This window comes from Cyrtonyx montezumae, unplaced genomic scaffold (assembly GCF_038088225.1).
Source record: "Cyrtonyx montezumae isolate F1298 unplaced genomic scaffold, pur_monq_1.0 scaffold_10, whole genome shotgun sequence".
Taxonomy (NCBI): domain Eukaryota; kingdom Metazoa; phylum Chordata; class Aves; order Galliformes; family Odontophoridae; genus Cyrtonyx; species Cyrtonyx montezumae.
The window spans coordinates 19,243,086-19,265,668 of NW_027071826.1; the positions used below are offsets into that span (position 1 = coordinate 19,243,086).

General features: G+C 38.3%; 1 protein-coding gene across 12 annotated transcripts in view; it reads right to left on the bottom strand.

Annotated features, from left to right (window-relative positions):
- Positions 1-22,583, bottom strand: part of NRXN3 (neurexin 3) — an 877,901-nt gene that overhangs the window by 494,616 nt on the left and 360,702 nt on the right. For all 12 annotated transcript variants that reach the window (XM_065751885.1, XM_065751877.1, XM_065751894.1 and 9 more), the window contains 2 exons: positions 21,686-21,859; positions 8,250-8,369 (listed from right to left, as the gene is read on the bottom strand). In XM_065751885.1, the coding sequence (XP_065607957.1) occupies positions 8,250-8,369; positions 21,686-21,859 (294 nt within the window). The remainder of the gene's footprint in view (positions 1-8,249; positions 8,370-21,685; positions 21,860-22,583) is intronic.

Genomic DNA, 22,583 nt, shown 5'->3' on the forward strand with positions numbered 1-22,583 from the left:
ACGGAAAGCCAGCAAACCTGACATCAGCTTTGCTGTGGTCAAGCACTGCAATTAGATTTCAAAAAAAAAAAAAAGAGAAATAAAGTTACAACCACACACTCCTCAAAATCAACACACTAGATTCCCTTTGAAAGAAAAAAAATGCTTGTATTTGTCAGGTGTATTATTAAATCCAATGTCAAGTCAAGACACTCTAGTCTTAAGGTCAGTTACATTGTCTAAGATAGTTCCTCAATGAGCACAAACAAAACCACTCAGATTGAGGGTAGAAAGATTCAGAGAAGCACACAACAAATATCAAACATCTTTTCTGGGGCAAGAGCTGTTTCTTTTCCTTGCTCCAGTCCCTCTCATGATTACATCTGAGCACCATGTTTGCAACAGAAACACCTGGAGGGCATCTTCCACATGAAGGAGGGTACCTGGAACCCAAGCTCATACTGCTCATCTTGAGCACTGGTCTGGAAAGAGCCAGAGATAGTCACATGGCAGGAGAAGGGTGAGGTATGGTCAATGCTTTGAGACTAAGATTGTCTACTTTCTCACGTATTTAGAGATCTCCAATCGTTTTTAAAATAAATTAATCATTTCCATTTGTTTAGTCCTTTTTTCATTTTCATCGGCTCAGAACTATTCCAAGATTTTCACCAAAAATATACATATAACTAACTGGACACTTCCCTCCAATAGAAGTCCTGTTCTTTTTTTCTCTGAAGGGCTTTTCCTTTCACAGATGTTTGTCACCTCAAAATTTTAAAAACAACACAAGGTAACTGCAATCAGTCCAGTGCTCCACTCCCAGGATTTGCACAGGCCTCAAATACCAAAAAACAATCAAATTCACAAGAAGTGCTCCTCTGTGCACAGTTCACAAGTACCTAAGCAGTCACTTTCAATCTGCCACTCAGGAATCATTATTAAGATCACTGTAATTAAGATCTTGCATCTTAATCCCCTATGTTCTACAGCTGAGATTATTATACCAGCTCCTGGGTAACAAGATTGCAATGTAACAAAGATATATCCCCAAATACAGCTAAACTCAGTTGGAGATCAATAAGTAGCCTTCTTTCAATGACAGGCAATAATTAGTACATTAGACAGCCAGGATAATAAATGAGAATCTCATTCAGGACCCCTCATTCCTCTAGCATTTGTTTTTCCTTCCAATATTTCTCACTGAAAAAAAAAAGCATACAGGATTTCTCTTCTGATTCACCACAGCCATCTGCCTTGCAAGTTCAAAAGCCAGCAAGAAAAAAAAACATTCATAGCACTGCCTACATCCCTCTGCACATTGGCACTCTTAAATATTTGCGCATTGTAAATATTTTATTATAAATATATTTGACCATGTTATTTATTGTAAAATTAGAAGTAGTTTTCAGCCTGAAGTATAAAACATACACACACGTATATATTAAAATAATTTGGCCTGTTTGCTATATGGACTCAGGGCACATCGCAAACCAGACATTGATCTCAGCAATATTGGCATAGAACTCAGGTTAGCTCACTGAAATCAAAATAATTTTGTATTTACTGCCACAAACAAAATCTAGTCCATGACCACAAAGACCAAATTCTATCTTCACCTGCTTGTTCCCATCTACCCTTTAACACTAGCTTCTCTTTACAAACTGTTTCCCACATGAGCAAATGAACACAAATCACCTTGAGAACCCCCTCAGGAATAAGAAAGAATTACACGTTTTGCTACAAGACAGCTGCATGCTAGTGCTTTCCTGGATATGTGAACACCATTCCATCTCATTAACACCATTACACTTCCCTCACCACACATTAGAAGAATGACTTAAAAGCACATCTAACTTGATTGAGCATTGCAGAGATGAGAAACCCAGTTGGGACAAAAATACAGAGTATGCTACTGCAAGCCAGAGCTTCCAGGCAGGAAATTAGGCCCAACATAAGATTCAAATGTTCATAAACTGTAGTACCAGTTATGTCTGTGGGATGAAGAGGCCGTAATCAAAGAAAAATCACTTGTGTCCACACCTTGATAGGTGTCTGGAGTATTTTGTTGCAAGTCAACAGGAGAACAGCTGCAAACAGACTAATAGGCTTCTGCAACAGTTCCTTTCTCTGAACAAATTCAAATTTCATCTGCTGTGGAATAATGCCCAAAATACCAGCTTTCATCAACATGAGATATAAAATTCATACGGAGTATTGGGGAGCGACAATGGAGCATCGAAGTTCCATAGCAATATATAAAAAAAGAATCTACTTAAAATAATAGTTACGAAGCTCAGGGTGACTTTTGCATAGAAAATTCAATTACATTAGCCATCAACTTCCAGATTCAGCACTGTATCAACTTCTCTGAACTAGCAGACATAAGAGAATTTTAAAAGAATGAAGTTGATGGTTGAAGTCCATTTTGGTGTTTTCCTAGAGTTTTTACACTTACTACTTCCCAAAGAAAATATGGACACATAGAGGACATTACAAAGAAAAATCTGCTTTTGAAATCCAACAAATTCTTGTTACATTTGACTGGTTAAAGTACTTCATTTACTAACTTACCTTTACTGAAAATACAGACTTAGATCAGTAAACCAAGTGTGGTGTGACAGAACCAAAACAGATACTTTTGTATGTTTTTTGTACCACGTTTTTGGTACTGCTGTCAACTTACATAATTGCCTTCTCAAAGACCATACTCTGAATGTGCCATTACCTAAGGAACAATTTCTGAGACCTGTTCTTTCATGTAGCAAAATACCTAGTGTCACTCAGCTGCTTATAACACAAAAAGTGATAATTAGAGCCATAATGACCAAAAAGTATCACTTAAAAATACTGTAATCAATGAGAGATGAGATCAAAACAGAGCTACGTTATGGGAGCATTCTCATATGACATGTCTATGAAATGGCATAGCTGCTGACCAGTGTGTCAGAAAGAATTAAGAAACTGCTCAAATTTCTCAAGGGCTGACACAAAAGCTGTCATCACTGCCAACTGTAGAAAGTCTCCCTCCTGTCCTGTTGAAGTTTGTAGCAAGGCTGGGCCATAGCTCATGTGCTGACAGCAGACAGGTGCACACAGATACCAGTGACTGATTGCAGTTCTCATGCTAAATGCTCCTTCTGCCAAGCTGTTGAAGCAATCGTAATTAAATCACTCACCAGAGACCTAGCTGCATTTTGGGGATCACAAAAGGATAAAGTTGGCTAGCTTTCAAATTTGAGAAAAAAAAAGTTTTCTGTCAGGGCACCTTGAAGAGGCGTTGAAAAGTGCAGAAGCAGTAATTTCTAAAAGCATCTGTCACTTTAACTCCCTCTTTCTCACCCAGCCCAGGGACACCCAAATTCCTCCCTGATTTTAACAACAGTACCCATCCTGGATGACTTCCAAGGGCACTTGGGACAAGCAAGCTCTTGAGCTGCAATCTGATTTCATCCTCATAGCTATTACTCAAGGGAGGGGAAATGCCTTTTCAGTAAACAGAAAAGCAACAAGCATTCTTAAGCCACCCAAATGTTAAATCAATTATGCAGTGGTTATTACCAAGCAACAGAAATGTCCAGGGTGCTTTAGTAAAAAGTAAGAGACAGATCACTGCTCTAAAGCCATTACAAATCTTGGAGAAGCAGTGCAAATGAAAATAAACAGCAGTAGGAAGGGTAAAAGCAGGCTTCACAACCCAGATCACAATAGTACAATTTGCAGCATGTGCTAACGTCCTCAGTTGCATTTCCCTCCTGTTTGAAGGAGGAGAGGATAAGTTCATTCAGAGGCAGAAGACCCTAAAGGCTTGGGGTAAGGACTACAAATGAGCCATCAGGCAGAAAATTCAAGTTATAGTAGAGGGCACCTAAAAGAGCACAAAGTGAGGGCAAATCATGAGGAGGCAAGAGTTACACAGGGTGCCTGATCTGCTGTGAAGAAGTATGAATCACTCAAGATAAATCAGAGGTGACTCTTGCTTAATGTAGGGTGCCTGTCTCTGTAGTATCAAAGGCAAATCCCTCAGTGGGCTGATATTTAAACAGCTGACTGGTTTAGCTGTGCATGACTAATGAAGTCTATACAGATTTATTTTCTACACACTAGCAACCTCTTGCTCTCTGACTCAGTAAGGGATAAGCTAGGCACATTAGAAATCATTGCTTGGTAATCAAACACAGTGAAAAAGGTTTCTATAAGTAAATTAAGCCGAGTATGCTGGCATCAGTATTGTCCAAGTCTGGATGAAAACTGGCCCAGATGGAGGCAAAATCAAAATATTGATGAGAGGAAAGACCAAATGAGGATCTGAATTCTTCTGTAGAAATGGCTATAATTGCTCAGATGAACAAATAACATAAGAGCAGAACATGAGTGGTTTGCATGGATCTCAGAGTAAAGATGTGGAGTAGGGGAAGGACATGAGTAGAAGAGGAGGGATGTTACTCTGGTATCCCTGCAGCACATCCATAACACACGCACAGCAGTAAGGCAAGGCAAGCTTAATTTGACCAAAAACATGGTGCTTTACTCTGAAGTTTACTTTTAGATTTGATATGTTATTTTTTGTTAGTTCTTATTTAATATATAACCTTCCTTACAAAGTCGAGAAAAAGATCTTGATAGCAAGCCTCACTGACTGCAATTACAGAACTGAAATTCACAGAAACTCCTCCTACGATAGTGCTAAAGAAGAACAAAGTCATCAGTCACTAAAGTCACCTTTCTTTTTTCAAATTTGATTCACCAGAAGACAAAAGGAGTATACAGACTACGCATCAGACAGAAAGGACTCTTAGGAGAAAAATCTAACTAGTTATGCAAAAAAAAAACCAAAACAGACCTATTGCACTTAAAACCAAACAATCCAATCCAAAGGTAAGAAAATGTCTCTGATTATCAACAGCTATGCAAAGTAGAAGCAAATGAAGATATGCACGCAAGAAGACAAACGTCAAAAAGTATAGGCAGCTGGTAAATAAACCAAAGCCTTGTTTTTAAACCAAGTAAATATTACAAGCCAGAGATTACAAATAAATGAATAGTGCACCCACCCACTCCAAAGACTGTATCAATAGTCAGCAGATGAACTTAACAGTTTCAACGCAAATAAGCTGTTTGAAAAAGTGCTTTATACTCTCCTTGCACTCATCATTGCTGCAGGCTATTGATCTTTTACAGACAAACAACCTTCATTAATATATACTTGTGTTAGTCTGACAATTTCTCCAGGTAAGCTTGACCCCCAGTGCTACCCATCTGCAGGAGGCACCAAGTAACAAGCATTGTTTTATCATCTAGTTTGACACACACACATAACCAATTCCAGTAGCTAGATCACTGAAGTGTTTTGTTGTTTCTTTTTTTCTTCTTTTTACATGTGTTCTCTGGGCACACAAGGAAATATCATTTCTGACTAAATAGACAAGAAAAAAAGAGAAGGAATCTCTAAAGCTGGACAAGAGTTAAGTAGATAACATCTCAGGTAACGTAGAGCGTGTAACTAATACAATTTCATCTGCGATCACAGTAAAGAACTTGCTTCAATTAAGTATATAGAATGGAATTCTTCTCATATGAAATTATTTTATTAATACCGTGGGTTAACTTCCAGTTCTGGTACCTTATCTTCTCAAAGTTACACTTCTGCACAGCTTGCAAAACTCTGGTTGCTTAATGTCCCTGAGCACAAACTGCAGTGTATTAATGGCGAATTCCTGTATCGTAGAGTAACCACTTGCAAAACTAACAATTTCAAAGAACACCAGACATGTCATTTACCTATCTCAGAGCCACTAAAATATTCTGCAAACATGTGACAATGAAAATTCCCAGCATGGATACATGCGTTGATTAACAAATGGAAAGATTAAATACATTCAAGTTAGTCCTACTTCTGCTACCACTTCCACTGTGCAAACCTAGATCTGTTCGACTGACTTCAAATATTCTGATTTAGATAACCCACACTTCAGTAAAAAAAAAACAAAACACTAAAAATAAAGGACTAGCCATCTATTGAGTAAATCAATATTCCACATTCTACTAAAGAGTTTGACTGTCTTGTAAACAGTAGTATGGCTTTAGATCACACAAATTACACTTGACAACACTTGTCATGAATCCAGTCTAAAGAAGATGTAACTCAATATATAAATGCCTTCATCTCCATTAGACCCAGGTATAACAACAACCAGTATAATGGATGAGAAAAGGAAGTAAGACTTTCTCTCTCCACAATACATAACACTTCATAACAAGTAGGCAACCAAGAACAGAACTCTTTTTAACATCCTAATATAAGGCAAAGACTCAAAAAATACACAAAAAGGTTATACGCACAGTTTGAAGATCCTGGTTGCAGTCCCATTGTGTTTCAGGAATCCATGTGACTTACCTTTCCAGACCATTTTAAAACCCACAACCTCCTGTTAGCATTTCTAAATCACCAGTCAGGCCAGACACTAGGAAGCTGGCTGCTACCTTGCTCAAGTCATCTCCTCTCAAATCTAACTACGATCTCTGTTCTGCATGGTTTCTAACCATCAGCTCTAAAAAAGCAATAAGGGATCTCCAATTACAACCACAACAACCTGGCTTGTTGACACTAATAGCCTGCTTTAAGACATTAGCAACAGCATAACAAGAGAACTACAGCATTCTGGAGCTGTGAAGTCCAGCATATTAGAAACAAAACTACAGTACCTCTCTTCAGAGATTTCCATGGCACTTACTTAGATGCAGTCCAATATATTCCAAAGAGGCATTTATTCTACACAATTGTTTTGTTAAGCATAACACCTTATAAGATTAAACTGAATGACTGAATAAGAGGAGTGTGGGAACGGAAAGTTGGATGTCCAATAGGGCTTCCAATTCCCCTCCTTCAAATACCACTTAAAAAAAACCAACATAAAAACAAAAATGCAGAACACCAGTGTCACATCCTGTTGCTTTGGTATGAAACATTTCTTCTAGACCCAACTGAGTCACTCCAGGTTCCAATTCAATCCAAAAACAGATCTGACACTGAAGTCTCTAGATCTTTGTCTTTAGTACCCTTCTTAAACAGCCAGTGCTGCAAAATAGAGAGAGGTCTTTTCAATATTTGTTTGAGACAACTGTACTGTAAAAAGGGGAGAGCAATTCAGGTAACATTTCAAGTGATGAAAGGCTCACAAATGCAGGCTTTCTGGCCTTCAGCAGGAACAGACTGTCAACACTTGTTAAACAGTTTGTCATATTTGTCATCAATTCAACCATAGCTCAAACTCTCAGGGGAAGGAACACAGGTATGACACTGAAGTAATAACACACATCTTGCTGTTATTTCTAACAAATTTTCTCATTAATACCCATAATCAAAAGCAACAGCTAACGAGATGAAGACAGACTTTTCCAGGCTTAAAATTTCTGCACACAATTAACCAAATTATTGATGATTACAATCATCCTTATTACACTACCAATACCATGTGCTTCTTTGTTCCAGGCTTTGAAGCAAGGAAGGAAAAGGGAACTAGCTATCTGCTTAAATAACAGAAGTAGAAAGAAAATAGCAAAAGTGACCTGCTTCCTACAGACAAGAGCAAAGGCCTTATTAAGATGAGCAGCCAAATAGTTGAAGGCCAACAACCTCCACTCCAAAAGAGATCTTCAGGTGTTTGCTTAACTGTTTTAGCCAAGATCTTAGTAGACATTGTCCAACAACATAACATCTACTGTTTTGAAAAGCATATCAACATACCAGGAAGCACAACATTGCTGCTGACCCCTACTTGGTGTCAGTAAAAGATTCTAGTAATTCTAAAACATTCATCTTCACATACAGAAAATCTAGAACAGTGCTCAGCTGTTCTATATCATTGTCATTTCTCTTCCAGGAAAGTTCGAATGAAAACACAAAAGCATTACTCAGTATACAAGATGTAGATATTTTGTACCTACGTTAATAGTATACATAGTACTAGTCAGTCTTGGCTTCTCTAAACTAGGACTTCCATTAATATAATTGTCATTGATCTGATCGTCAGAAGTAAAAACAACCACCTCCAAAATACACATATATCAAGTATATACATCCATATTTTAATTTTAGCAATTAAAAATAATTTGCTGCATGCTTTAAGAAACCTTTCTAGGAAACAAAATTTGGATTTATCATTGGAAAGGCTTTATGTCCACTGTAAGTAAAACTAATTGTGTACTCTCCATGCTATAATCTATCAGGACTCACTGCTCTCTGTAAACCAATGGAAAAAAATTTGACTTACGGTCATTACACTGGCTCCCAGAATACGAAGTCATGGAGCAATCACAGGTGAAGCCTTCCCACTGCTGATTACAGATACCCTGATTTGCACAGGAATCTTCCTGGCAGGTAGTGCTTGGTCCTGAAGAAGGGATGACAAGAACAGTGCAAAACAAAGCTGAGAGAATAAGTTTAGTGAGACCCACAGCAATTCCAATTCATCATTACCACTGAACATTCTCATGCAGAACAGAAAAAGTACTAATAAAACTGTTTTCCATTCTTAGACTTGTAACAAAATTGAGTAAAAGAGCACACAGACAATTGTACACTCCGCAACAAAACAGCAAACTGTAGCACACAAGAAAGAAGAAGAGTGAACAGCAACATATTCCCTGTTAGGCAGACCTAACTTCTATGTTCTATGCTCACTCAAAGCAATATACAATTAAATACGATGCTCTGCAAAGGTAACTGAAACACTGCCAAGTGCACGTGCTTCCCCTGAAGTATGATACTCCTTTGTTGTAGAAATGCAGGCTAGAAAATAGGTCCATGAATAATGCTTTACCCTACACCCAAAGACCCTCCTGTGTAGGTTCCTCTGGAAGTGTGATGTTATAAAACAACAAAAAAAAACAACCAAGAAAATAATAATAATGCAGCCACAACATTACTCCATGAGATTTCTCTTTCTGTACTAGACAGCTTTCCATAGCCTTTGGGAAATGCAGCCATCACTAACAGAACAGTCTTTCATTGTTTATGGTTTGGAGCTAACCCTTGCTATTCCACCCAGATAAACTTGCAAAGACACAATCAAGATAACACCAAAAAGAGTGATCTTCACATCAGAGTGATAGTTTGTCATCCACAAGGAGTTAACCAGACTCGAAGCTGTTTTATTCCACTATACATTACATACTTTATAACCAAACTTCTAAGCAGAAGAGTGAGTGCAGATAACAGGGACAACAAAACTGCTGAGAAAAAAAATGTACATATTGAAAAGACACAGCAGCAGCCACAGTAACACCTTCTTACCATAGAAGAAAGTTGAGCAGAATTATTCAGTCCTCCCCTACACATATTCTTCCCACACAAGTCATTTGCAGATGCATGAATCCCAGAGGTCTCACAGGCACAGCATGAAGCAAACAGATCACCTCTAGGTTTATGACAGTGCTGACAAGACTGTAGGGCAAGGGCCAGCAGGCACATGTACGTACACGCTTCTCCCTTACCTTTGTAGTTGTAGAAGACATGGATATAACCAGACCCACAGATACGTATCAGGTTGGGGTCTGACACTTACTCTAAACTTATCCTGACCCACAAAAAGACAGGATGAAGTTTAAGAATATGAAACAGAATATTAGTTGTCATTTTGTCTAAGATTTCTGAGGATAAGAACTCAAAGATCAGAACAGCATTTTCAATGACAATTTTCCTCTCTTCCCGCACTTATCTGAGAACACTTTAATCACTAGCTGTACTTGAAAATGGACATCATCAAAATGGAGATATCTTCTGCCCAAGTGCCACAAGAGGAATAGTAGAACTCAAAGAGTAGGCTTGCATGAACCCTTAGTAACTGGCTTGAGGTGCTGTCAGACCATAATTCCAAAGCATTTAAATTATGATTTCTGTATCACATTTTACAGAAAGCAACTGTGAAGATGAAAACTGTTTTTAAAAGAATAGAAAAATATCATCCATAAGCACCATCTGATGAGTAATTTCAAAAGGCTGGCAATAAAAGGAAGCTTGAAGCCAGATCTGCTGTTGTGACAGCACAGCATAGACCCTGGGTGTTATGCTTTGCCTGGCTCCTTAGTACTACAGGTCATTTGCATGGTAAAAGCATCTTTGTCTCGGAGAGTTCAGCTACTCCTGCTGCTTACAGTCCTTGCCTGGTGTCCTAATCCCCCATCTGCAGCAAGAGAATTTTGTTCAGAGCAACTAGCAGGGATGCCACAGGGGATTAGGATTTTGGATTAAGGAGAAAAAGTGACAGAAGCCCAGAAAGGCTTATAGAATGAAGACTGTTACCATGCACATGCCCTTTAGTGCTAATTACCAAGGAAAGGAAGACAAACTGTAGCAATAGAATTGGTTCTAAAACACCACTGCCACCAGGGTTCAAGCCCATTTTTGATATCTTTCCTTCGGTAACACTTTCAACATTCTATATTTTTAAAGCAAAGTTCCTGATTGAGCTTTCACTTAGCACCAGATACATCCAATAAGTCACACTATGCAGTTAATTAACTAATGCATACTGACTTATTTTCTCCTCAAATTTGCAACATTCTGACAAAATCTGCTAATTCCCTTGACTGCATTTTTATTCAGAGGTATATCGTTTTTATTATTTGTATGGAGTCGGGTTTGACACAGCCTCTTAATCCACTTTCTACAGGGCACCTGGCATGAGTGGGTAGTACATACAGAATCAGAATGGAAAACCCTGCTAGCAGAAGTGTGACTTTTTCTTCTTGTCCAGAATAAACCTACCAGCAGAGGTGGGGCACTGGCAACACGTAATGGAAAATCAAAATTCCCCAATCTTGTCATTTAATCATTATTTCTCCACCTTTAATTCCTACTGAAACAGCTCAGGACCTGATAACTTGCAGGATCTCAGATTTTGTTGGGAAAGGGCTCATTATCCTACTTTTCTTCCAAGGTACTCAGCTAGACTTATGTTTTATTAGTTTTTACTACTAAGCATTCAAAGAAAATCACCTTAGAAGAGTACAGTAGCCAAATTCAACTTCCATATTCTGTTGGGAAAAATTACTTCGTCTCTCTAGCTCTTTCTGGCACTTTCAGCTGTATACTTTGTATCTCATGCTGAAACTAAAAAATACTGAGTTCTACTGCTGCACATCACTACAACTGTCATGTTTCATCCAACAGGCGGGCACTTCTCCATTGCAAGAGAAGTCATTCCTCCTGTGTCGCTTATAAGCTCTTCACAGTGAAGGGAACTTAAAAAATACACTACTGCATTTATCATTCTTTCAATTTAAATGAAGAAATAAATTTCTCTACATAATACCTTCAAGATTATAACATAAATGCCTCACACTTTGAACATAACTAGCAATAGGTTTAAGCTAAAGCAAACCATTCTAGGAAGGGCACATAACACCTTCCTTCCTACACTAAAAATTCATTCTCACTGAAAGGAACCATTTGTGTTCACGTTATTTCCTCAGTAAGATCTGAGATAGGCAAAGTTCAGTGGTATTATGGGTCTATTTTCACTTTGAGTCCCTAAATTTCCCATAGCTCTCATATCTCTCTTTCATTTATCATCAAAATTGGTTAGAGGTTAGGAAGAGATATGAAAGTGACACATGCACAACATCTTTACTGTCTTTGCAGGAGAAGGAGCTTCTTTGTCTTACAGTTCATAACACAAATGCCATAAGAACCTGAAACCTCTATTACTACCAGCTAGACCTTATGATGGGCAATACATACCTACGTTAAACCTATAACCTCCTCCTAACAGTACCCATCTTCCATAACCAGTGATATTCTGAATTCAATATTCCAGAAGCTCAGTACAGCTTTTGAAGAGGAATCAGGCCTTGGAAGTCAGTAGCATTAGGCATAATATAATTCTGTTCCAGGACTTCCTCTCAGAGCAGTTTAAGGAGGAAACTAAGTGAAACCCAGTAAGTTCTTTAATTTCACAATATAAACAAAAAAGTAATTTATTTTTTCCCTGAGTATAGAGCAACCAAAATTGAGACTGAATCCAATGGGACAATCACTTCATTGGATGAACTGCACCTCATTTGCTGTAACTATCAAATACCAACAGAAGCATGCTGAATTAAGGTTCAGTGCAAGATTTAGAAAGTCAGAACCTGTATCTTGAATCATAGGTAATAAAACACAGGAATGTAAAAGTGATTTTCACTTAACACACTAGAACCAGAGAAAATTAAAAATTAAATGGATTTTCAAAGATGGCAAAGCCATCTCTTTGAGCTCTTTCAGTTCCTGATTTTACTAAGAATTCACTATTTCTTTTATCACCTAAATAAGGTTATGGATCTGGCAGGTTCCATATTTAAGTTACACATAGTCAAAAGTAACCTAAAAGCCAGCATTCTGCTCTTTTCTGAAAATATAACCATTCACAAGGTGCTTCAATCAAACCTGAATTCTCCCTTCACTTGATGCCATCTCCTCCTTTTCCAAGAGTGTAACTGGTCTAAAAATTTAAAGGGGCACTTAGATAACAAATATGTAGGTATCCCAATGAAAGCACATTTACCCCATGGTGACAGAAGGGAATTAGTAGCATTAACAGCCAAGCACAGAAGGTGCAAATTGACACTTGGTACCTGCCTATCTTCCTTCCTATTGTCACTCTGGCACTCTCACACTCTAAGCAACTTAAAAGGTCTTCAAAAAAGTGCTCATACACATGCTGGTGAAGGATGGAAAAAAAACAACAAAAAGTCAACTGCATAAAAGGGAGTATGCCTGGATCAGATGTGATGGGGGACAAGGAAGTAAACAACATTCAGGCACGGAAAATAAGAGTCAAAATGAAAGACTGAAAGTGCTGTATGTGAACAACACAAGTACAGAGAATTGGAAACACAGTTTTCTCCATTGCAAATTAAAGCAGTGTGGAAGTTGTGCTATCAGGCCTCATGGTCTGATGGGTTCTGAGTTCTGAAATAGCCAAGATTATTTAAAAAGGTTGGTTTCCTGAAAAGGCAATAATCTACATCATGTACTCATTTCCCATTAGGTGCAAACTTGATCAGGTCTCTTAATCTGAAATGAAGATATTCTTATTCAGTTAAGGACACAATACCAAAATGAACTCAAGCATGAATGAACCTCAACAGCTGTGACAAGTCTTTAGGTTCTGAGGTCTCCTAGAAAACAAAAACAACAAACAAATCTGTTTGGCTCCTAAAAGGCTTCTTCATGTTGCATACACATCACTGGATATCAAAAATGGAACAAAAACTCCCAGACACGTGTTCTGAAGTCTGACAGATACACAAGGAAAAGATTACATTGACTATAGTCATAGAGACCTACCAGTCGCTGATTAACAATTCTCAAATTCCCTGCCACATTTTAAATGAATGGCATAGAATACCTCAGCCCTAGAGCTAATTACTCCCCAGCATACCCTCAGGATGATGTTTCTCCTTACATTATTCCCAGCCCATGCACCCTTTGTATTCTTTCAAACCTCATCCTTTTTCCATTTACATTTATATAAATTTCAGAAATCTCCTACAAGCAGCACCTAACACTCTCCAAATCTCCGACTTCAGTAATACAGAGTACATCAACTTCTTATAGCTGGGAACAAGACAAAAAAAAAAAAAACAGAAAACCTATCAGATCAACAAAAACATCATCATGCCTTTCTTCTACTCTTCAGCATGTGACAATAGGATGAAGGGAAACAGCCACAAACTGAAGCATAGGAAGTTCTGCACAAATGTGCATGGGATCTTCTTCCCAGTGCAGTGACGGAGCAGTGGCACAGCTGCACAGAGAGGTGGTGGAGTCTCCTTCTCTGGAGACGTTCCAGACCCACCTGGACGCCTACCTGTGCAACCTGGGCTAGGGAGCTGCTTTGGCAGGGGGTTGGACTGATGATCTCTAGAGGTCCCTTCCAACCCCTACATTTCTGTGATTCTGTGAATATTTTAAATAGAAAATCGCATCTAATACACTAGATCAGAACAGCAATATTGCCACATCTTCAAAATAACCATGCTGAATAGAAAAGGAGTTCATCAAGTGTTGTTTTTTCCCTCTCTCATTATTAAAAAACACTATGTATTTTTTCTCTTGCAACAAAGTCTTAGAATAAACCTGTGGCTTAGCTACAAAATTCCACAGTGACTAAGCTGACGCCATAACAGATGCCATCTGCAGCTTCAGGACTGTTGAACAGAGTGAGTGTGTAAAGCCCATCTTTCCCTTATACCAGAATTCATAGAAAATCCATAGAAAAGAAGGATCATCGTAAGCTTGCACAACATTCAGGAACAAATTAATTAACTATAGTGTCGTCTCTAGATAAGCTGGGAAGTCTACTTTCACTGTCAAGTTTAAAGGGATAGAATTTCAATGGCCTAGAAAATATCTCTCTGGTAATGTGGTAGGATCAAAACCTAAACTTCCTAACAAGCAGGTTTCCTCCCTTACTTCTAGGGATCAAGGGCATTTGCATATGATTGTACTGTTAATCCTTCCTTTATTACATGTCTCCTAAGAAGTAGCCTTCAGTAGGTTTACTGTCAGCACCCCATCTTTTCTGTTATTCAAGTGGTATGTTCTCAACGGCCATCTGGCCTCTCCAAGAGATTTTGCTGTCTTTCTCCCAACTTTTCCCCCTTTTCTACAGAAACTATTATCTGTCCCTTTAATGCTTTTCACTTGCACTACCCTGGTATTTTAACACTATCCACACAGACTTCAGCCTTTTGGCAGTCTCCAACAACACTGATTTCTCCCTCTTTATGTAGCAGATAATAATAATAAAAATATATCAGTAAAAATTTCATGCATAGATGAACATCATGAAAGAGCCTTATCTTTCCTATAAAAAAATTGGAAACTATCTAGTAGAAAGTTGTAAGAAAGACCTAGAAAAAGTGTTAAAAAAAAAGGCATGTATAAAAGTACTTGCTAATGAGACATGATCACTTCACCCAGTACTCATGATTGGTCAGTTATGACTTTTAAAATGACACCTATGGAAATTTGTAGTTAGTAGATTTTATAACTTAAATTCCATAAAGATATCTCTGTGGAGATCAATGATGTTGTTCAGGGGTTTTCCATTTGTCAGTTTTGGTTAGGTTTCTTCCTTCTACATTACACATCATAAAACTAGCTTTCATCACCTGGCCTCACTTCTGAGAATCCATAGTAAAGTTATCTCTTCTATCCTGTCAGACTCTGATGACCTTCTATATCTGTATACATGATGACTTTTTGGCCTGAACCATCATTGACCATTTCAGGAAATCAAACTTCATTCTTACAGACGTAAGAGTGTAAGATACAGTCAAACCTCTCAGGTCAACAAAAACATAATCATGTCTTTCTTCAACCCATACTCCACCACCGTAGGTACTAGGATTATCTTTCTCCTCCAGTCTCAGAGGTGTGACTGCATCCAGTAAAAAAGGCACCAAATGTTACACTAAAGCATCTTTCAGTCCAAACTAGTATTGAAGTACAAGAACCTTCTCTACCTTGCAGGTCAGCTTTGGTCAACTCAACTTTGTTAGCAAAAACAAACAAACAAAAACAGAAAAAGCAAAAACAAACAACAGGTTAGTATAAAGATAGATAAACCAGGGTGCCATCACTTTAAACAAAAGTAATTAGTATAACACCATCACAACCAACACGCATAATCAATACATGCAGGAAGGATAACATAAGCAAGAACAACACAGAGGGACGTGATTACCTTTACTCATCACACTATAATAAAAGCAAACTAAAACAAGCAACAAATAAAACTGCATGAGAGAGAAAAAAATGCATTTAATTCATACACAAGGTCACATAAGTTACAGAACAGGAAAAGAAAAAAAAACACACGTTTTTAACACCAATACTTTCACATCAACTGTGACTCTGAAATTTTGTTTCATTTGAGAAATACTTTTAATCTGTTTAAGTAAAAAACATACTTGACTTCCAGAAGACTAATTGGGAGTATTTTTATTTTGTTTCTACATCCAGACTCAAAATCTGAACATAAAATTGCTGACTGTCATAAGAGCACAGATTGGCTTCACTCTTTGGACAAAGTAAATTTACTGCCAGAAAATCATAAGGGACTGGAAGAAGATAACCTCTGTTTAGCCCCAGAACTAAACTTAACAGTGTATGAAAAATTACAGTTAAAAAAAAAAAAGAAAGAAAGAAAACAACAACAAAGTTTTCCTCTCATAGGCTGTTTTCTGTTCATTAATTTCAACATACTATTAAGAAAACCTGCACCATCAGGTAAAGAGACAGAGCTCCTTGGGCTTTAAACCTATGCAATCTTTGGCAATCTCATCAGAGCAATCAACAGATTGCGAGCTCATTTTTTTTCCTGTAGGCAAACATCTTGTTATCAGTGGTCAAATCATAGAATCATAGGGGTTGGAAGGAACCTCAATAGATCATCGAGTCCAACCCCAGAGTTCATAAAGCAAAAGAGAACAATGAAGCTACTAAGACTTACTGGTAATCACATGTAACCTAGTTGAAAATTGCAGAGTATAAAAAAAAGCAAAGCAGAACAAAGTAATACCATGGATAGCCTTTCATTTGGCACAGATTTTATTATTATTATTATTCTGTAAATGGAGAGCTCATATTATGAGAAAATCACACAGATTTTTGGTTTTTAGTACCTTGATTTTAAGTTTTCTTTTTCAGCATGGAAAAGCTATGAGGACAAATGTGGGAATACAGGCAGCAAATCCTGAAACTCTGGCCAACCAAGGTTACACATTTTTATTATACATCCCAATGGAAACACCAAAATACCAATCCCTCCTTGTTCAAAAGACTGATATTTGTAATGCTCTGATCCTATAAAGTTCTAATATTAATTGCTTATACTAAAGAGGCATTGGTAGCTCTAACAACAACAGGTCCTATGCAGTTAGATGTTACAAGCAAAGAAGAAAATGGAATACTTACCCATCTCTGAGGACCTAGGCTCGCAGGAAAAGCTCCACACAAAGGAGAGATCTCCAACAAGAGATCCTTCCTCAGTGGCAGTCAGTCTTTAAATGAAATCTAAGAGAGGTTGAGCCTGGCCCACCCCTTCTGGTCACACAGGTTAACTGCCTTCACCTGTGCTCCCAGGGCTAATGGGTCTTTTCTCCAGGTGCTCAATCAGTGGTTCAAGCTATGCTTCAGCAGTTGCCATACAGTAGCTCTCACTTCTATTTTCTGATTTCAAATTTATAACTCAAACTTCAACTGGCATGCACAGATGCAAATTGTATGTGCTTTGTATGAAGTTTAACAATTCAGAACTGGGAAGAGTTTCTCCCATTTCTCTGTACGTTTTCCTTGACAAATATTCTAGAGAACAATTTGTACATAACAAACAAGTAGTTTTCCCACCTGTCCACTTCCTCATCTTCTTTGTAGCTGAGCAGGAACAAAACTTACATTTGTTCCATAATTCCATTAACAAAGTAACAATGGAATACAAAATTATAAAGAATAGAACTGTCAAGGTATCATGCAGTAAAGGAATGCTCCTCTCCTCAATGGTCAAACTCTGATTCCACAGGGAAAAGCCAAGTATCACCAGATTGAAACTTCTACTAGTGAGTAGATGACCGCTAAAATCCTTTTTGACATATCCTGCTGTGAGATTTTAAGCATGAGATTAGATTTTCTTTTTTTTTTTTCCCCCACACACTGCTTGTTATGCAAAATGTGTTCCTGATTATCCAGCCTGTGTCATTCATGCTTCTCACACACTGGTTAACTACAATATTTCAAGGAAAGTAGCACAAGATTATTGTTTTACTGCAGGATTTGGAAGAAGATTAAATAAGGACAAAAGTCCCCAAACATCTGGAGCAAAATTACCACTCAGTTAAGGAATAATATATCTCCTTTGTGAGAAGCTGTTATTAGTGGAATAGGTGAGGAAAGGAAGAAGCTACGTTTCTAAAACACAAAGGAAACTACTTTCGAAAAGAAATAAATGTTCTTTAACCACTGCTGTTAGGTGTCTTTGGCATTCTTTTGTGGGGAAAAAAAGCGAGAAATGATATCACTTAAAATTTCAGATAGCTCTAGAGCCTGTAGTAAGCAACACAAAGATGTACAAATAAAGGGAATGAAAACAGGAGAACAAACAGGAAATGTGCATAGAAAAACCACCCCAACTGCAGGAGGTACCCACTAACATTTAGGGTAATCCAATCTTTTGTGGTGTTTCAGACATGTACTTAACTTCTATCAGGACCAGTGATGAAAGACCACTAAGTAAACAGAAGAGTTAGAGGTCTGCATGTGGTTGCAAGGCCACAACCTCATAGTGATCACAGAGACATGGTGGGACAGTTCGCGTGACTGGAATGCTGTCATGGATGGCTACTTGCTTTTCAGGAAAGACAGGCAGAGTGGTGGAGTTGCTCTTCATGTGAGCAGCTAGAATGCACTGAACTTCACCTGGAGGAGGGTGATGTACCAGTGGAGAGCTTACAGTTAAGAATTAAGGTGCAGGCTATAGTGTGAGACACTTGTGGGGGTGTATTATAGGCCCCCTGATCAGAAAGGATAAAGTTGACAAGGCCATCTACAAGCAGCTGGAAGTAGCCTCACAATCTCAGGTGCTGGTTCTTATGGGGGACTTCAATTCTTCTATTTGTTGGGAAGGCAACATGGTCAGGCACACATGCTCCAGACAGTTCCTGCAATGTGTTCCTGCAAAAGATCACCACCTGCATCAGAAAGTATAGGAGCTGACGAGGAGTGGGGTGTTACTGGACCTTGTTCTTACTAATAAGGATGGGCTTGTTAGGGAAGTTAAGCTTGGGGGCAGATTGGGATATACCGATCACAAGATTGTGGAGTTCAAGATCTTGAGCAGAAAAAGCAAACCAAAAAGTAGGATTGCTACCCTGGACTTCAGGAGAGCCAACTTCTATCTCTTCTGGGACCTTCTTGGAGCTATCCCATGGACTAAGGTGTTAGGAAGTAAGGGGACCAGCATTTAAACAGCGCTTCTTCCAAGCTCAGGATCTGTGTGTTCCTGTGAGTATCAGGCAAAGGTGGCAGGAGACCTGTGTGGATGAAGAAGTTGTAGAGTTTCCTCTGGAGATGTTCAAGACTTGCCTGGATGCCTACCTCTGCAATCTGGTCTAGGGAGCCTGCTCTGGCAGGGGATTGAAATAGATGATCTCTAGAGTTCGCTTCCAATCCCTACAATTCTGTGATTCTGTGAAGTCACTTGATTTTCTTGGATGGAATAAATGCAGATTCATCCATTCACTCACTACTAAGAGCAGGAATGAGACTCAGCAAAAGAAATTGATTTTAGGAGTCTAAAATCAAGGAAGGGAATCTGAAGTTTGAACTGATTTACCTACTGGGAAGTAAATTAGGTCATCTAGAATGACTTCCAACTCTATCCAACTCAATCTTCCAACTCTAGCCTACATTCCACAGTGCAGAAACCTCAAGCTCTCCAGCATTACCCATAGTGCATGTCTGACACAAATGGAAACTTAGAGCAGGCACCTGGCGAGATGAAGATAGGGAGAATGCTGCAATTCAAAAATCAAATGAAACAGTTGTCTGGTAACATTTTTATTATTACTATTATTTAAACAAATTCTAAACATGTTGGTGAAGAAAATTGTTTCTTTTTTAGCACTTCCCTTGGTACTGAGCATGGACCATTCAGGAAAAAAAAAGCAGTGGTGCTATATTGCAAGTTCTAACAAAAGCAGAATGAAGGCCATTATTCACCTTCCTATCTACTTTTCAGGTTTATAGCTGCCTCCAACTTGAATCTTGTTCAAGTGCTTTAGAAAATAAGGGAAACACTCCTGGCATTTATGAGAGTGAAACAATCTCCATGCCCAGGCAACTACTCTGCTGGTACTAGCTAGGTACATAGACAAAATAAGTGCCACCTTACATGACCATGTGCTGACATTAAGCAGCCCTGGGTAAAGGACACTGAAGTTAAAAACTGCACTGTGTACAAGAAGAAGGAAATCCAATAGCTCTTACAGTGGTGTCAAGTCTTCTGGGAAAGCATCACGATTCCGTTCTGGAAGGCACACACAGAACAAGATTCATCTAATGAAAAGTCCTTTGAAGGAGAAACACTACTGGCTATACAGCCAACCGAATAAGCTAGTTTTAAATAGAAGAATTACCAGAAATCACTAATATTAAAGAGGAACTTTCCGCACAATGAAGGTAATCGGAAAAGACATTTTCAAAACCCCAAATGGATTATTTTTTTTTCACTGAACCTCAGAAATAACACCACAGAGAAGATGCATTTCTTCTTTTAGCAATATAGCTCAGCTAGAAATGCGCAAAGCCACAAGTTCTGTTATACTATGCTCACTTCCACAAGGAACAGCGTGGTTAACAGACACTTAATGGCAGCAGAAAGGAAAAGTGGAAAACAATATAAAGCTGGGCAGAACTTACCAATACTGTAAAACTGGAGTTGACATTGAGTGGGCTCTTTTAACAGGACACAAAACTCTCACAAACTAGAATACTACTGTGGGAGTACAGCAGCAGGACAAAAGCACAGGATCTCCCAGCCAACCAGGAGGCACAGAAACAATTAAGAGATTGGATTTAATTGCAGTGACAATTTGGTATTTCCTGAGTACTCAAAGATGGCTCTAGGATAACACTGAGTCCTAGGAAGGGACAGTTTTGACAAGTATCAATATTTCAACATGATATAAATTGAAATCTTGACACATTAAGGAAATAAGAATTCACTTGGTAAAGTCTCGTTTGTGAGGACCAGTTAAGGAGACACGTCTTAGACATGCAAACTATAAATCTTTCCTGATAAAAATCTACTTTGCTCTAGTGATTAGTAACCAGCATAGCAGAGAGGTGTTCAGTGGAGCTAAACATAATTATGACTTTCATTTAACCCAACTAGCAGAACCCTGGACCTTTTTTTTTTTTTTATACCAAGTATCCCATATGCTATGGGAACTGATAATAAGCATGTGTTTGCTGACAATGTCAATATCCTCTTAAGAAATAGGAACTAAGCAAGAACAGTAAATTATTCAAAAGAAGCTTCATGAAACCACTGCTCTTTACATGCTTCAAGAAGCCACACAACACATTTGTTTCCACAAAAAAAAAAAAGTTTCCAGGTGGTAGGGACAATGTTGGGGAATAGCCTTGAATGATGTTATTGAAAACCCACTTCCTCAACAAGGAACTTCTGTTACAGTGTTCTTCACCCTTCAATTACTCCTTTCCATTATTCCTCTCAAATACACCTTTCCATTTTCCCTGTCTCTACTTGATCCTAAGAAAACTCATTTCTACAAGTACCAAGAAAGAAAGAAAAGGGTTCTCTGAAGCACTAGTGAATTACAGACTCAAGATTTCTTTCATAGCATTTAAACATTAATAAAATTAAATTAAAGCTCTGATAATAGCACAAGAGTAGTCCAACTCAGTACTATCCCTTTCATTACTGGAAAGGTACCACTTAACAAGGGACTACACAGTGAAGAGAAAAGTTACTGATGAGGAAACTTGCAGCCTCCTAATAGAAACACACGTGGAAACAAATGGATTGCAGCAAAGGATTTCTTAAAGAAATGAAACTAATGAAACAAGTAGATGCACGGAGGGGAGCAAAGAAGAGAAGAGAACATATGAGGGGAATCACTCTGAAAACAGTCATACCTTCACATCCACGCTCAATCTGCCCACTGCGGTGCAGAGCATCATTGATTAAATCAGGCAGACGCCCATTCAAGTCCACAGATGCTAGACAGCCCTGAAATCCATCACGTGAGGCCACTAGCTTAGGGAGGTTGCTATACATGCCTTGCGCTAGACCAGCAATGTAGAGATCACCTGCAGGACAAAGAGTGTAAAGATACAAGAAGAAAGTTACATAACTTTTAAACTGGCATTCTCCCAGTCCCTACATGAGTATAGTGAGCTGTACATCTGCTTAGGAAAGGTTAAAAGAAAAGCAGGATATTGTAAAGTCCCAGAAGTAATTTCTGGCTCTTTAATATTCATATGCTATCTGACTGGTGTCCTTTAACTACATCCAACTACAAGCAAATCTTAAGCTAACCTTAAACATCATTTACTACTCTCACTTGGAGCCCTCAAACAACTCTGTATTTTATGTCATTTTCATATGAGACAGTAGTAATTATGAACTTATTTCCCTTGCATATCCCACAAAGTGTAACTACATCCAGATGAACTGGGTATAGCCTGCTCACTGACTTTGCTTTCCCATCAACACTAGCAACCCATATACCACAACCCTGGGTTTCCAGCAGTTCTTAACAAATTTTGCACACATCTTCCCCTTCCACCTCCAATCATCAATGCATCTCATTTTATCATATATCTTAGACCTCAGTGCATGCTATATATGCTGTACACAGTGGAACTTACTTAAAATTTCCTTTGCTCCTAACAAACAGAAACTTAATTGCACTTTACTTAGGGAAAAACCTTAGGTTGACTATCAATCTCCAAGGAGAAATAAACACCAAAAATCATACACAATGAACATTTTTTTTTTTTTATATGGAAAGTGCCAACAGAGAAAGAGAAA